We start from the raw sequence: 18,405 nt of genomic DNA on the forward strand, positions 1-18,405 counted from the left end.
ATCTTTAAAATTGCGACGTGCAGGTCGATCACAAGAATACACGGATAGAGGGGCTTAAATCGAAATAATTTTAAATCGGTCGACATAATAAAAAGTGAGTTTACCTTAAGTCCTTCTCGGTTTCGCATACGTCCGCATAAACTCAATATTCCCTGTATCACAAGTGATGTAGGGTGTGCAACTTTCGCAAAGCAATTTTTTTTTGATACGATCTGACTTGCCGTGGCTCAAAAGAACTTGCGAAGAATTTGGTAGATTTTCACAAAACTGATTTGAAATTTTTCATTTATCTTAAAATCGATCATAGAATTGAAAATTTATCAAGAGACTCGTATGGCATTGGCTACGTTATCTCGAAGTTGCGGTTGCAGGAGCGGACTGAAAATTGAATGTCCACGGAGTACGGTAATCTTGAAAAATATGGTTTCGAAGAAAATGCGTTACATTTTAAAATTTTTCCACTTTGAACAAATTTGAACGCTTGAAGGAGCATGCATGAAGATAGCGATCTACTCCCAGCCGTATTTAACCTTTCTTCGAATAATATATTGCTAATTTGTAAATATGAACAAATCAACCACAAAATAAAATCCCGCGTGCATTGACGCTGTCGCCTTTTCGTGGATTAATTATAAGCTTTGGCTTTTTATTATGCAAACAGTTTTTGGGGTTGATTGGTTTTGAATTTTGTATGTACTAGATGTCCTAAGCAATCAATAATAACCAGTGAAACCAGTGGGAGAATTACAAAATGAATTGAATACCCTACAAAAATAGCATCATCATCATGAATTTATGGCTCTTAAGATCTCCTTCTCGATAGCTTATATTACTGCATCCCATACCACTTGTGATGCAAGGGTATATTAGGTTTGTGCGGATGTATATAGCGGTTAGAAATACCGGTCGATTGAGAATCACTCTTTAAGTCGACTTAAGCTTGTCTGTCTGTCCGTCCGCCCATCCAATTTCGGTCTTCTTCGTAATTTACGAGAAACTTCGATTAAATTTGGTCCACAGACATGTTCTGGCCCTGGGGCACACCCTATTAAAAACCATATGGATTAGAGCACTTTTGCGGCCACTTCCCATATAAAGGCTTATCTTGAAAAGTCGTTCTATGAATAACCGCATTAAACGGTTTAGGGCTTGTAATGTTTGCCTTGTTTTCATATTATAATGTAACTCCCAATTTTATATAGATAGTGAAATTTTATAAGAGACATTTTGGGAAAGAAGCACCATAAACGAAACCTCGGGATTAATCAAGCTGACTATGCTATTTAAATCAATTCGGAATGGAACTTTTTTAATGTTGTTGAACATACTTTCGAAGTTAACAGCTTTAGCTATTCGTAAGTGTCGGGCTCAAAAAACACAAATTTGCGAGCGTCCTTAGAGAAATTGAAGACAAAAAGAAATAAAAAAAAAAAACAAAAAAATAAAAAAATGACAAACAAAAATTCTGGCATGTGTTTGGCAACACCACCGCCAAAGGGAAGCTGAGTAAACATTAATTGAATGAAAAGCAACTTCTTTGTGTGTGATGGTAACAATGAACACAAGCAGGATGTTAAGGCGTGTGATTAAGTTTTAGTAAAATAACAAAAACAATAGCAACAACAAGAAGAACAACAACAATAATTCACAATATTTACTAAGAACACTAGCGCTGTTTTAATTGCAAAAACGTGCAACATATCTAAAGAACAATGTACAACGTGCGGCTTAAGTCATAACGCGCCATCGTTCAGTGAGTGAGTTCGTACCCTTATCAACAATGTCAAAAATTGATCGATTAAATTTCGTTTCAGCTATAAATCGCATATCATTATATTTTTTCCGTTTCCGTTTAATTCATGGACTATTCAAACGTCAAGACATCTTACGGAAAAACGTGCTTTTAATTTTCCAAATTTATTACGCGAAGCATTAACTATTTGTCACACGTCACCACGAAAACAAATCTCGTTTCGAGATAAGGTCTTTGAAGATCAGTTTCTACTTGCTGCTGTGTTTACTCCTTAAAGCTTTAGCAATCGGACCGCTAAGCGGACCGGCAGCATTCTCAGGCCAATCAATTCTCTTGAGACTCCATCTAAGTTTATATTTCTTTTCCAATTCTTTAATTGTTGATTTAAGGCGTGAGAAAAGTGATGCGGTTTTCATTCGCCTTTTCTTCTGCGCTGAAGCGCTTTCTTCCACATATTCGTGAAATGAAAACATATTTATTTTAGTTTAAAAGTTGAAGAGAAATGTATTTGAAATTATTTGAGTTTGAAAAAAAAAAAAAAAAACATCGAAATCCTCCTATTGCATGCACACTACACATCTTTCCATCGGCGAATCTGAAAAATTCCTTATTATACATGAGCGTCTCTATCTCTCTCTCTCTCTCTGTCTGCCCTACCCCGGTTGGGAATAATTAAAGAGTATGCCAAGTTTCGTGGTAAGTTGCACAATTGAAGGTTAAACTGTAGTTGACTATTACGAAAAATCATGACTTAACTATGAGAGAAATTAGTTCTCTTTCGTTTTCACAATGCATGACAGAGATAACCAAGATATGTGAATTTGTGTACGACAACATACGGTTTTAGTTAGGTTAGAAGTATTTTATGATGTTGTTTACAAAAACTATGTTTGCATTTTTAAATAGAAGTTTTTAGAAAAACTTTAAAAATTTATCATTGTGGGGAAAAGTGAGCAATATGATCTATTTGAATCCCGAAAGCGCCTGAATGACTAGTGAGATGAAAAGATATAGGAAATATTCACCGAACAGCAGTTGTTTTATTTAGTTTAGTTGACGACATCATGGTTAAATTCATTTACGGTAAAAAAAACTAACAATTAAAGTTTAACTATTAAATGCATATTGTTGCCAATTGTCTACATTCATTAATTTTAAAATCTATTTGATAAACAAATCGAAATCAAAAAAAATTGAAAATAAAATAAATTTCGCAACGACAATCATTTAACGGTTAAAAAAAAACACTACACAAAGGTTGCAATATAAAGAGTTATTAGTCTTTATAAGTATTTTAATATTTTAATCTTTCGAGTACATTGCAATCAAGTGCATGATAAGTACTTGATTTAACTTGGAAGCAGTTTCATATTGATTGCTCCGTAGTTTAGTCGCATAAATGATGCAGTTTTGATTAACTGTAACTTTGCAGTGTTACTGTTAATTACTGTTACTTTGATTTTGATTTGATTCGAATTTGGTTTTCATAAATATATGGATAGAATTTATTTTACTCTTGTTCCTAATATAGTATGTCTGGGCGACCGCTTGTAATGATTTTATTTTGAAAAAACCAAACATGAACAAAAAAGTTGGTCACGTATTCAAAATAATATATAAAACAAGTGGTAAGCAAAGAGGTGCAGACTAACGCATATGTTTGCAAGCAACAATAGGCAAAAAATAAGAAAAAAGACTTTTTGACGAGAGCACCAAGTGCTGATCGTAAAGACTAAAATGGATATCACCATAAAAATTTAATATATTTCAATACATTTGAACACTTTTATAATATACACTTTATATATATAATATAAGAGCAATAAAATTTCTGCACACAAAATCAAAAATACGACCATAGCACGCGCGCAGAGTTGCCAAGCTGAAGATTGTTAGTTAATTCTTATTTGAAGTGTTATCATCAATTTCAATCACGATACGTTTAGTGGACACATAGACACTCGTTTCTACCGTAAATTTTGTGAAGAAACTTTCTTTGCAATAAATATAGATTTTGATGATTTTGTGGTGCGGATCGTGATGAGAATATCGACCTTTTTAATGCTAATCAAATATTCTGCTTTTAGGGAGAAGACCGGGCAATTACACAACCTTTCCATGAAGTCAGAATGGTTTTGGTAAAATCGGCCCTTCATAGCAAAGCTTCATAGTTTTGTTAGCTTCTTACGTCTCTTAGAACGGCGAAGAAGAAATCTTTAAGGCGTGTTAGTTAATGACAATATCTCCCTTTTCTATTTTGCTGGCAGATGGGTAAAGAAAAAGTTTGTGGCATTTTTCGATGTAGATCGCTTTACAGTCGCATAATCTATCGCGTCAGAGACGCACACGCAACTGTTCGCAGATAATTAAAAAAAAATGAATGTGACGTTTATGAACTCAATCGAAAGTAATAACCTTTTGAAGATGAGACATAGTTCGCAATCGTTATGTTTTACAATATCGGTTCGATCTAGGCGACAGCAGGCTTGGGAAAATATTCGTAATATTTACGATGAGGCCGCCTTTTCAAAATCAGCAGCACAAATGTAAACTGCTTGTCTCTGCCTTGGAAATTTTGAGGTTAAAGGTACGACACATCTTCGTCACCCAGCCGTTGCTAAGGCCAATGAAATTGTGCTGGAATGAATTTTAAACTGCGAATCTTTGTTGAAATCGAGCCGGTTTTGAAGGGATTGAAAATGAATCAGTAAAAGCAAGAGAGAAAAAAGAAAGAAAACAAGTGTGGACCAAGATGGATAAAGTTGCACAAACAGTGCCAAGTTCAACATACTCAAAGCTCTTAAAGACTGGACTTTGTACACATTCCGAGGTGAACTATGCCACTGCGTGAAGCTCAAATACCTTAAATTTGGATAAAGAAGTGAGAATTTAACTCAGCACATTATAGCACCATTTACCACGATTCTTAGACAACAGCGACAACTTATTCACCGTCGTAATGTACTAGTTCCCATCCAATAATATGTATATAGTTTGTCTACCCAGGGCGGGTGCACTATACAAGTGTGAAATTATATAGCAGTAGTTGTATTAAAGCTTAGGATGGCTTATTACTGAAATCCTAGAGCTGTTTAATTAGGAGATGATAAAATAATTATTCGAAGGATGCATGTATCGAAAGTACAGTAAATGTTAAATGCCAAATATGTTCAAGTAATTGTTAATTGATTGATTTGATGGGGTGATTAAAGCTTCCAAATTAACAACGATTTTGGTTGGGCAACATAAATCATAACCATTGAGGAGATCAAAATCTTCACCATAAAATTATACTGGCGATAATATCTACTTTTTAGGCATTTCAGAAATGCCCAGAAATTTCAGCTTGTCCGTCCACGTCGAAAGTATAATTCATTTTTCTATATACTTGAAGGACATTTCTCAATAATTTCCGCAATAGTTATTGCTTTCGTTTATTGAACAGCACAGAGGAAACAGTATTGTCCAAAAGATCTGTCGCAATTTTACCGCGATAATATGCGTACACGCAACGTTGTTACTTGAACTCAAAGAGAAAGGAATTATAATAATTGTTGTGAAACTCATTACTGTAATTAAATAATTAAGCAAATGAACTACTGGTTGTTAATTATGTTACAATGAATTCATTGCACGCATTCTTCGTATGTAACTAAAGACGGGTAAAACATTTACTATGTCTTTAGATAAGACGGCAGTAAGATTTACAAATATATTCAATGGGAATAATTTGTTCTCAAAAGTGTTATGGAACTCTTTCACATCTGCCTTATTAAAATTTTAACAGCCGTACATGATTGCAACTGTGCGTACTACTGCGCCGTTGAATAGTACAATAGTGCTTAAGCAATTAATCAAAAGCGTATACAGAAAGTTTATAACTTTCATATTTTTACTTGGTTAAGGAACGCATTAATTCAAATTTTTAATTTATTTAAACGAATTTATTCTTTTTTGTAAATTTTAAAAAGTTTCCTTCTTTTTCTTTTTTTTTTCTTTATGCTTTTCTTGCGTTTATAGAGCCATTTATTAATTGCCGACTATTATAAGATTCATATAAACTTACATTCGTTGTTTGATTTACACTTTAATATCACGCGAACCTCGTATATTTTGAAGAGGTTTTATTAATTTTTTTTTTCATTTTTCTGGGAGGCGGTCTCGTAAGCAAGCTAGAAAGTCATTAAATCGTAACTGAGTGCTGCTTTAGTTGGCAATAATTTCGTCTTTATGCGATTTGCATAACCATATCGGGAGGTAACAATAATTTTCCCATTCTTTACGTTGAAGCTTTAAAGTTGTCTTGCTAATTACATTGGGACTCTAAGGAAATTGACGCCCGTCCAATAGACCCAACATGTTAAATAGGGCATTAAAACATTTATTTTACTGAAAGTGGGAAGAAAGTGTAAGTTTTCACTGTCTACTCAAGTTGAGGGCCTTTCGTGATACAAAGCAGAAGTTGTTTGTATTGGCCGGTCATATGCTTCAATTACTGTACGTCGGGTATCATGTAAATTGTGTGCAAAACTTTTAATCACCGGTTGCTTTGATCGCGGGTAGCGTGCATTCAAAGTTTGTCTGGAAGCAAGCACGATTTTTTTGCCTTTGTTCAATTTGTTTCATTAAGTACAACTTCTCAAGTTTTAATAAAGGTTTGTAAGTTATTACAGGAAAGCACGGTTGCTTCAAAACTTTGTACCTCATGGATGAGGTGTAATTACACCATGGGTTCGTTTACTACTAATTGAGAAATGAATTGAAATGGTTTATTGAAAGCAGCTCTGCTTGAAACTGTGACTGTCGCGAAATATTCACTAGCGTTATGTGTGCCATCAAGTAAAGCATACATTTCTGTGCAAATGTATAATATTTCATTGCATACTTTTGAATGCCACAATAAAAGGCTAGCATAAATATAACTTTACGATTAAGCTACGGAACAAAAGAAGGACTATATTAACCTTAGCAAAAACCTTACGCTACGCCAAATATTTAAATAGGGTTCAATTTTTTGAAGCAAATAGTTGGTCCAAGTGGAACTTGTTTTGCTTAATACACTTACAAGCCTCGCTAATATTTTCAATTCCTCAACTTAATGTGGTTATTTAATCTAGCGATGTGTTAGTGTTAAATGTCAATTTTTGATGCCTTTGAGCTCTCTAATAACAGATGAGTCCGAGAGGCAAATATATAAATATAGCTAAGCTTACTATGGCTAACTGTGATGAAGACAGAGAGTAAGTATAGTTTAGTCAGTAAAGTTGCTCTTGTTGTCAATGGATCGATGATGCTTTTCTTTCTTAATCCTTTGATCTTACTTGCGCAATGGGTTTGGACCATAGAGCGAATGTTAAGAACACTTCTCTTATAATGAACTAAGGCGTAGCACTCACTTTTGGCTATACTACAACTACATAAGCAGGTCGTTTGGAACCTTTCGAGGCTTTCACTAAGCTAAAGTAAATTTTTGTACCTATGTTATATATTTCTGCAAAGATCATTCATTATTTGGTTTCTCCATTAATGACTTATTAGCAGAGCTAGGCTCAACGATGTTAATGTTTCGACATTTTAATTGAAGGAAAGTATTATATTACAATTAATATGTATTTATGTATATAATTCACGCAGTTTTATATATGCTTTATATATATGTAGTTGTGTATTTATTATGTATATGTATGTGCAAAATTTTCCGTTGGTGCTTGGTTCCGTCTTCGATTTCCATAGTTTTGGTATTTATGGTTCCGGTCCGTGGTCCCATTTTATTAGAGGCATGAAATGATATGATTTTTGTTTTTTGGAAATTTTACAAACATGAAAACGGGGCCAGTCTTGACTGCCGGAATGTCATACGTTACCGACTTCTACGCGTTCCCCAGATTGTTCATTTAGGGTAATGTTTTCCAGTTAATGAGAATGGCTTCGATACTCTAATGAGAGTTTATGTCCAGTACCTCACCTTTTTAATTTTCTATGAGTCGTGGACAGACTATATGTAGGAAAACGCCCAGGCGTATAGTTTAGACTTCTAGGATAATGAAAACAATGTTTCCATACGAACATTAATACTTACAACGAGAGCTTCGAAAAGTGAGTGAAAGAACGTTCAGCGTCGTTTTCCATTATATAACACTAATGACCTAATGATTTTTTAAAAATTATTTCTTTTTATATATTTAACCAGGCGCTCGTATGTTGACCATCAGATTGAATTATAAGTAGTGGAGTATGACTGCGTATAGAAATCTACATTAAGTTTGTAACAAACAAGCAAATAGACATCCAAACATGACTAAGTTAATTGGTATCTGAATCTGACCAAATCTCAAACATATCGACATATATAATAATAAATTAAATGATTTTATTGTCAAAAGTGTTTCCTAATAGTTCTTTTATATAAAACTAGCAGACTCGTTAAACTCAAAACTTATGGAGAAATATAAATACAAGTAAAACGAGCGAGACGTTGGAAGGAGAGTTCGAGTTATTGAAAAAATTTAAAAAATAATTTTTATTTTTAAGTATTATGGGATTTACTTACAGTTCATGTCCAGCATAACTTTTTTAGTTAACGCAGCCACCACGTGACCATTGCTCGCCTGACAGGTATAAATCTGCAAAAAAAATGTACAAAATTCTTTATTTTGTAAAGAATTGCTTTGCGGCATAAAAAGGAGAAAAAAAAAACACATATGTTTGAATGTAATCATCGTTCATTATCAAGCAGCAGGATATTTAGTTTTCATAAAAATTTTCTTCTTTGTATAAATTCTTTAAAAAGATAATAAATCTTTTATTACACCCTACATTAATCGTACACGTATTTACGAGACATATTTCGTTTGTGCAGATATAATATAATATCAAGAAAAACCTAAGACAGAGCCATCTTTTATTGTACCAATTGGTTCCGAATAATTTTTCGAATTAATTTAAGTTTGCCTTTCGATGATCTACTTATCGTAAATTTTCAAATGTTTCAACGATATTTGGTACACTGATGTCTTTCGACGTGAGATCAGATCCTATCGAAAATGGATTAGGTTAGACCCTTCCTATGACCATTTCGTATATAACACTTTTATTCGAAAAATCCATTATATGAGAAGTTTTGGATTTTTTAAAATTTCTAAATTAATATAAGAAATTTCGACTGCTTGAAGACCTTTTTTTTTTAATTCCGTCCCTAGTTTGATAAAGAAACTGATTGTACTAAATTTTGGACTATGTAAATATATTTTCTGGAACCGACATGACAAAGCAAGTTTTTACATAAAAGTTGACTTGCGTTGCAGTTTGGGCCATGTCGGTGTATTTATTACACTGTACAGTATATAAATACACTTTCACGTGAAAACAATTTTTGTTATTGTTTGACGAAAATAAGTAAAGAATTGCATTAACGAAGTAATGTAAGATTTTCAATGATCTGCTTTGCCTGACTATAATGTTTTTATATGATGTTATGTTTGCAGGTGTTTGGTTTATGTTTTCTTTAATAAAATCACAATTTTACTGATAACTATCTGCATGTTGTGCAGTAAGTCGATGAAGATAACACTATTTACATATATTTCCCTGAAATAACATTACGACTAAATTTAATTTATAATAATATTATATATGTGAAAAGAAAAAAGTATGTATTTAATGCAATTCTCAAATGTGTTTGTTTAACGCAAACGCTTTTGTCACATTCACCCAAAGATGGTGATGGATGGTCGGTTTTAGTAGCGGTTTTCGAAGAACGTTTCTGCTTGGTCAGTCATAAGTAATGTCTATTAAATCAACTGTGTGTGGCGAATATTTAAGCATAACAGCAGCATTAAACAAATCAACTGTAGCAAAATATTGAAACAATTTAACTACACATACACATGTATATATATATATATATATATAATCCTTTAAACAATTATTATTGTTTAGAATAATTCCTTGGCGTTCTTCAAAACTGATCTCTGCGGAAGAGATAGTTATTATTTATATATTAATTTAAACAGATGTTATAGAAGCAGATTCTCGTACTTAAAGTCTTGAGTATTTTGAAAGAAGCGTTTTTTTTTCTAACGGGATGGATCTGTCCTAGACATAAGTAATTTTGTGTGCGACATTAAAATGTCAAAGTAAGATGAAATGTAACGTAATAGATTTGGAATCGACATGCGCTTAGGTCGTAAACTTTCTAAGAGCGAATGACATCATTGGCTTTCGAGTAATTATTACTAGTTTAGTACCATTGACTTGGATTACAAGTAAAACAGCATAATTTTGAGGGTAATGTCTCAAGGAGTAAACGGCAAATGTGACAGCATGTGAAGTTTTTACACATAAAAATAAATTTGTCATTTTTAACAGGTTTCAACGAAAACCGACGAAGGTAAGTAATGAGAGTACCCTACACCGCTCCATTTGCTGCAGGTATTTGTTTTTGTTTCAAGATGATGCGTTATATAAGAAGTGATCGAAAATGTGTTCCGTTCTTAGCCGATTCCAAGAGGATTCATCCTCGGTCGAAAACAAGCCCATTCATCAAATTCCATCGAAATATCTCAAAGATTCTGACCTGTAGGTTGAGCGGAAGAATACAAGACGGATCGACAAATTTAGATTTGGAATGATCTTCTGAATTGATCGACAGAATAAAAGATTTTATTATTTCAAATCTTTCAAATTTGTTGTACACATCCACACAAATTTAATGCGCCGCTGGTTACGGAGCGTGTAAATAGTATTTTTATGTGCTAAAGGAGTGTGGAACACTACGGTAGAAAGGGGCCATATTTTGATCCTCCTAACAAATAAAAATTGTTACAAACAATAAGCAACAACATGCAACTTCTAATTGATTATAATAAAATGCCGGGAAAAATGGTGGGTTGGTACAGAAATTTACTGTGGTTCGTTTACATGGCTATATTTTCAGGATCCCTCATCATGTGAAGCTACATTTTTCATATTTTACAGCGAAGATAGGCGAAGTGATGTGGAATTGTTCCGTCTTCCTCGACTACAATGTTTCAAGCTTTTTCATGTTTATTACGTGGAAACAACGTGGAGTTATGTCAATAATATCATTGAAAGCCCGTACGAGTTATTTTTTCGTAGACTGAAAAAGGAAAATTCCAAAGTGCATATGCAGGCAATTAAGAAAGCTCTATACCTGAGTATTTGCAGGGGTCATGATTGGTGTATTCTTCAATTTCTTTTATTTGGCGTAGAAAAGTCGTTTGTATAGCTCGCTCAGATTTTGATAAAATTTTACTACATATTCGTCCTTTTTCCCTGCAATGTAAGGCACCTTAAAAAAGAACCTTCGAATGATCGAGACTGCTTGTATAAGTACAATTTGAGCGTCCGCAGAGAATAAGGATGAAAACCTTAAGTCCATTACCCAACACTTATATAATAAATTTTTTCCTTAAAACCTTAAAAAAACGTCCATTTCATCTCTTTCCCATCAAAAGTCATCTGCTTTTGTAGTCGTGCCACCTGAACTGAGTTATACGCTATCATGAATGCTATGTTCATCTGATTCCATTCCTAAAATGTCCTGACATAACATTTTCAACAATAACAAGTTAAAACATCATAGTCAGGTAAGGTCGAACATTGAATACCTTACACCACTTTGGCTACCATTATTAAAATTTGATGTTCATTAAAAATTGGGAAGTTGGAACCTTTGTACAGTAAGGGAAAGGCGTGATTTCAAATCGCAAACAGACTTGGTTGAGCTTTGGCAGTTTCAATTTATCTCTGCAAAAGTATTATCATTATACCTCACTTGGTTACCTATAAATTACCAAAGTTAGGCATTGTTACCCAATAAAATCAGATTTTTCCCTAGAATTCTTAGATCGCAGAGGTGGTTTTAACAAGTGTTCGAATATAAATTGGAATTAAACAAGCAAGGATATTTAACAACTCCCATAACAAAGCTTTCTTAAGCAATTAGGATCAAGATATGTTTGGATTAGTAAGTCTATTCCGTCCAAATTAGAATACGTAAGATATTTTTGTGAACACGTTTTCAGCAAAAAGGTATTGTCATACAGATCCATGTACCGTGGACGAATACGGATGACATTTGGTAGTTAGTAGAGTCTCAAACTTGACTACTTTTCCTTAGTCGGCTGTTGCCAACATGGCAAATTTTAAAAATATCTTAATAGTTCTGGAAAGAAACGTTTGAGTTCTTGCCGTTCACTCGAAAGGTATTTTTATGCAGATTGACTTGTCCTAATTTCGACAGAGTAGGCTTTCAAATCCAATCATGTCTTGATACTAACTATTTAACAGAGGTCTGCTAGGGACTTTACCGAGCTATATTGAGGGAGTTGGTTAAATTTGAATTTATCTGCACACCGGCTTTCAAAAAAAGGAATCCATCCGATTTTAATTTTCCAAATCGATTAAATACATCGAAATAATATTTGTTACAATTTTTACCTTCAAATATAGAAAAGTGAAATTATTTGCATAAAACGATTCTCTCGAAAGAGGCCACTCATTGTATGGGGAATGGACGTAGAAATAGTCCGATCCAAACCATCCTAAATAGAGCTCGTTTCGTGTAATAGATCTTATCAGAGTATTTTAGAAACTGGTACTTGGGGCTTGGCTAAATATATGCATGGACAGACGGACAAGCAATTCGGAAAAAAGCTCTGAATGGTATAACAAAGTCTATGTGCGTCTGAAATTCTTCTGGATGTCGCATACATCCGCACAACTCTTAATACACTCTATCACAAATCAAGAGAATTTCTTTAAAATAAAAAAGCTGTTGCTTAACCGCTTCGTGTGGGGGAATACTGCATTAAAACGATTATTTCCCCCTTAGACTTTTACTTTTTTTCCTTGTTACTTAATATTGTAAAAATGAGCACACATTTCAACGCGATTTTTTTTCTTTTTTTCTTTTTGTGGTCTAGTCTCTAGCGTTATTAAATATGGTTCGAGATTTAGAAAAGAAAAATCGTTAAGAATCATAAAAATTTATTACATTTATATATCACAAAACCAAATACCACCATCAGAGACCGTGACAGAGACAAAATGCCACGTATCACCGTTTTATTAGAAACGAGGAGTACCTGTTTCTGAGTTTTGAGAAAACGAACCATAATGGTTAAGGTAGCAAATGGAAAATGAAGAGATGAATGAGAGAAGAAAAGTAAATAAAAAAAAGATAAAAAAAAAATATAAAAAAAACCACAAACGAGACATATGAAACTAATGCTTAACAGCATTTTCGTACAAAGAGCTCGCCTAACCTATATGTTTTCTATTCGTTTAAGGACGGGGGACGTCAATACCCTACATATTATATATAATAGAAAATTAAATAAAACGAAAATTGAAAGAGATAACAAACCCTTGTTGGTTTTCATAATAGAAAACGGTTTTTACGATACGCTTTCAACACTTTAGCTGTAGCAGTTTATTATGGCGGCCCTTGCCGGCTAGTTTTGCCCCAAGTGTTAACACTTTGTCTTATGAAAAATAGAAAACTTACCGTTAGTAAATCTCTACGAGAAATATTTTTCAAATGTAATACATTGCGCACAGTACCATCTGGTAGCACTTGAAATGAATCATCGACTAGAGCATGTTCGCGCCACCATGATACACGAGGTGGTGGTATGCCGCCACTAGATAAACATGTTAAATTTATGCTGTCACCTTCGAGATAGGGGCCAGCTTTTTGGTCTCTAACCTCTGCTCCTTGATGATCAAGTATGGCCAGGTTTTTAGGTGGCACTAATATCACACACAAAACGAAAAAGAGAAAAAACAACAACAACAACATTAATAATAATAATAGTAATAATAAAAAGAAGCAAAATTCGCAGCATGTCTTTTATGAAAATATGTCAGTGAAAGCACTTACCCAGCACTGTTACATTGATACGCCAATTTCGCGTCGGTGACTTATGAAAGTCTACACGACATTTATATAATCCGGCATCACTTGTTTGTATGTTTTTTACCCGCAAGGCTGGTGGATTAGAATCGTAATAGAAATGCGCCTTATTTTTGAAAATATTTTCATCTGCCCACGGTATCGCCTGATGTAAAGAGCGCCCCCGAGCATCAAATCTAGAAAACAGAAAATATAAAAAAATAAAAATATAGAAACCCAAGTAGGAATAAAAAGATTTATAAAAAATTTTAATAATAAAAAGATAAAAATTTGAAATCATTCATCTATTATTAATTGCCCTATACCTTGAAATGTAAAGCTTCTTTATTTTAGTACACCCACCCCCGATCTTTCAATTGTGTACAATAATGACAAAATTATATCAAAATTTTAACCTTGCTTTTCATGGGAACCTTTGCACGCAAGACTCCGCAAAATCTAAGCCGACTTGGTGCGAATTTAGTGAGGTTTATTTTGCTTTGCCAAAGATCTTATCGTTTTTCATCTATCTTCGTCAGGAAGGGTCGGAAATTACATGTTGCAGTTTTCATGGTGAGGTCCAAAAAATAAACCTATGTTTAAAGTACATGTCAGATTAGTCTTTCGTATGAATCTTTATCATGAAACACCAGAACTTGGTTGTTGTTTTGTGTATCGTCCTCTACACTCCAAGTTTTCCACTTGTAGTTAATATGTCAAACAGTATTTTCGACCGATTTTTGTTGCGAAATAGTAAAAAGAGTTTTTGTACCCATCATCGAACGATGAGCGATATCCAAAAGTAGAAGAAAAGCACAGCATTTTTTTTTTTGCCCTTTAGGATGTCCTTTATAAATGTAAGAACGGCAGTGATCGCGAAGAATTCGCGATGAAAAATGATTGGAATATTCGGTAGGTACGCGCGAACAGGCGTAAGTAGAAAGCTGAAGCCTTTACAACCTATTCAACGGGCTAAACAAGAATTTCCATAATTAAGAATGCTCGATATTTTTTGATCACAAGCATACGCACGCATTATCAAGCTCTCTTCTAGGGCATGGAAAATATGATATATTTAAAATACTTAAATATGATTGATGACGTCTTTTGAAAAATATTTAATTAACTATATCGTAATTTTCAAGCATCTAGCACAGGGTTTGTTGCTAAGAAAACAAAGCACATTTTACTTTATATTCCGCACTTATATATATAAAAATGTACATAAAAGTTAATCAACTCATTAATAAAACAATTACTTTAACGAGCGCCGCAAGTGCTCTGTTTTTACAAAAGTCAGGAGAAAAAGTTTAGAAAGCTTAACAAATGGCTGCACCATAATGAACATACTACATAGAGTGTCTGTGGCAGTTTGAATATATAAAGAGCAATTACTATACAATAGTACAACTGAAATAAATAACACAACTGCATCTCACATAAATTAATAAACGAGAAAGAACTCGAGCAGAAGTTGTTTCAAATGAACAAAACAATATGAACGAATTTGGTTAATTAATTTTGTTGTCACTTTATGAATGGGTGAGTAAATGTTTTCTAAATAATAAAATTCTACTGTTGGCGCAATATGGACAGAGCATATGCTAATAAAAACAAACATTCGTTCATTCGTTCGAGTAAAAATGTTAAAATTATTTAATAAAGTCTGTCCGTCTGTCTGTCCGCATATATATATATATATATGTTATTTCTTCTTCTTCCTGCAAAAATGTAGGTGAAAAGCTAAAGCTAGGCTAATGTAATTACGACCTACCTCTACTTAATTCAAATACGAAAATAAGCTTCGTAAGCTTTCACGCCCTAGATCATAGCAATTACTAAAACAAAAAATTAGAAAAAAATTCATAAAATTCGCTTACAATCCGCGACATAGGATCTTGTGAATTTTTCTTTGTCCTCACTTTCGTCAAAGTTCAGAGTGAGATTGTTCTTGGTTAACTACTTCTTCACATGATCATGTGCGAAAGAGCTTGCGACAAAGGGTATCAAAGATACGCTCTTTACTTTGTCCTATATAAGGAACAAGCCGTGTATGGTGTAAAATTTAAAAATTGTATTGCTAGCAGAAATTTGAGCCATCAATCATGAAATCTAAAGGCGACAGACATCTAATGCAACATATATGATTTTTCTACATAGTTTTCATGTTCTTATAAATTGACGACAACTTCACAATTTCAATTAACCTTAAAACTCTGGCCTAGAATATGTTGATTGATTTTCATAAAATTGCTTATGTAAGCACCGTAATAAACGCTATTAGGAATCACATCACACATCATTCTTTTGCTCATAAGTTTTGCGTTATATTATGTTAAAAATGGATAACTTAATGTGTTGTTACCCCATAAAGCAAAGTTACGCATTCGATAATGACAGCAACATAGATAAAAAAGTTTCATATGTGATACGTTAAGGTAGCTACGTTAAACGTATATGTAACATATTACTTTACAAGAAAAACAAAATTGATTTAAATCGAGTCAGCAAAATGAAAAGTTCATAATCTTATCTTTCAAATAAATTTAATCGTATTTCTAGCCGCTTTTTGAGCGAATAGCTCAACCACAACTTGAACGAGTACCTTATCTGACGACGATTTTAAGTTTTTATCCCAATTTTTGGCTTTTGAAAACTCCAACAGCTAATGACAGATGCATATGCATGATGGACTTGATTAAAATTGATTTAAAATAAAGAAAATTTTTGTTCATAAATGTACCAAAAAAACCGCGGCAACTTTTTATATGGCCCAATGCTTAGAGGGCATATTACTTTCGTTTTTATTCTATTGAATTTTTGTTTTGGTCATTTAGTTCGCATTGTCTTCTTAACCTTTTTCTTGTTTGTCGAGTAAACAGGCCACGCTCGTTCTATGCAGAAGCAGGAGCTGAGCTTCCTCTGCGGATTTCTAACTTCTATAAGGATATGCAATAACATATCTTTATACCATGTTTGAACCACTTAGGACCACAAAACAGCTTATGTGAAATTCATATATAGAAAATTAATAAAAAGCATATATAATATCGTCCGCTACCTGTATAGGTTAAAAAGAAACTGAGGTGGAACCATTTATGCGACACGTCGTTGACTTAACGCCTCAGTTGAGGACTTACTAAAATTTAGAACCTTAGAACGAGATGTCTCTAGGTGTTTAACCTGTTCACCGGCCGTGAAGGCTTAACTCCACGATGCCCGATGGCACACGATATCTGTTTACAAAGTTATCAGACAAAGTAAACTCGGGAATCTTGTTGATAGACTAAAATTTACGCTATCCCAGAGAAATCATCATATTAAGTTAATAATAGTTTTACTAAATTTCCAGGCGACGATTTTCCATTCAGGCTGTTCGTCTGATTTGTCAGATGCTAGGCCGGCATTTGTTTGTTAGAGAGAGTTTGGGATCTTGTTTTATTTTGCAACTTTTTTTTTTTTAAGCGATCCATCTCCCAGGTAGTTGTTACACTCTAGTGATGTAGCATGGTAACGATCATGAAGAAAGGAGGAAAGACAAAGGGCTGCGGATTTCGTGGCTATAGCCGTCATCTACCCATTCCCATGCTGAAGTAAGATAATTGAGGGAACGAATATGTCGATATTACAGCACAGCTCTCTCTGCTGACCGGCCCCCACGAATCGTATTCTTTCCCCTTTCCACCACGGGGAATACTTTGCGACTATCACTTGCCTACAGATACAGGGAACGTAGTCTTAATGACTGGTGTTCTAAAAGCTACAAGAGAAACCATTACATTAACGTTCTATCAGATAGATTCTCTTCGATATGTGCGCTAAAAGACTGACCCGGTTAAATATCATGCATCTCTATTTAACATAAATGACATCATTATGTTAATTGTAAGTCGGAGAATATGAAATGAAAATCAAAACTTATTGCTTGAAAACTAAAAGTTTCGAATTGAAAATCAAAAAATTATAAATTACTAGCCATCAATTCAAGAAATTTGATTATACCAGTAGCGGATGCTATGCATGCTTAGCAATACGTTGACGGATGATCTAAGTTTACGTTACTCTGCTACAGGGAACGACAAAGTTAATACATGTTCCGGCATTAGGTATACAACAAACTTGTCTCTACCATCAGTCATTGCTTGCATTACTTGCGCTGGCATCAACGTGAGCTATTATATAGTAACATGAACGTAAATGTGTATGTTAATGCATAGCAAATAGCATGAAAGTTGTAAAATATAAATGAACGAAAGCGTAGACAAGACAGTGGCAGAGTAAAAGAAAATCTACAAGATTGTTGCTGCTGCTGTTGTTTATTTAACGGAAACATACAGGAGACATAACAATAGAATTTTTAATCGAATTTTCTCAAGTCATGTCACAGCGAAAATATGTATTTTGTTTTTTGAGAACAAGAAGAAGAAGAAGATACTTAAACATGCAACCCTATAGTAACATATTTTTGGGTTTATTATTATTATACCCTACATTACTTACGGTCCAGGGTATATTAAGTTTGTCTAGACGGTTGTAAAATCTAGAAGGATTTGGAATTGATCCAACTTTTATTGTACCGATCGATAAAGAAAACAATTCTTCTTACTTGTCTGCCTAACGTCTACCTTTGTATTGTTGTGTTCAACCTATAAATCGCTATTTTCCAGATATTTCGATGAAATTTGGTATAATGACGTGTTTTGATCAAAAGACGAGCGCTGCTGAAAACGATCTG

At 33.8% G+C, this 18,405-nt stretch overlaps 1 protein-coding gene across 1 annotated transcript in view; it reads right to left on the reverse strand.

Moving 5' to 3' along the window:
• Positions 1 to 18,405, reverse strand: part of LOC119636816 — a 128,361-nt gene that overhangs the window by 30,465 nt on the left and 79,491 nt on the right. Inside the window, exons 4-6 of the mRNA XM_038032461.1 lie at positions 13,659 to 13,867; positions 13,284 to 13,528; positions 8,304 to 8,376 (exon numbers count right to left, since the gene is read on the reverse strand). Of these exons, the coding sequence (XP_037888389.1) occupies positions 8,304 to 8,376; positions 13,284 to 13,528; positions 13,659 to 13,867 (527 nt within the window). The remainder of the gene's footprint in view (positions 1 to 8,303; positions 8,377 to 13,283; positions 13,529 to 13,658; positions 13,868 to 18,405) is intronic.

This window comes from Glossina fuscipes, unplaced genomic scaffold (assembly GCF_014805625.2).
Source record: "Glossina fuscipes isolate IAEA_lab_2018 unplaced genomic scaffold, Yale_Gfus_2 28, whole genome shotgun sequence".
NCBI classification, from domain to species: domain Eukaryota; kingdom Metazoa; phylum Arthropoda; class Insecta; order Diptera; family Glossinidae; genus Glossina; species Glossina fuscipes.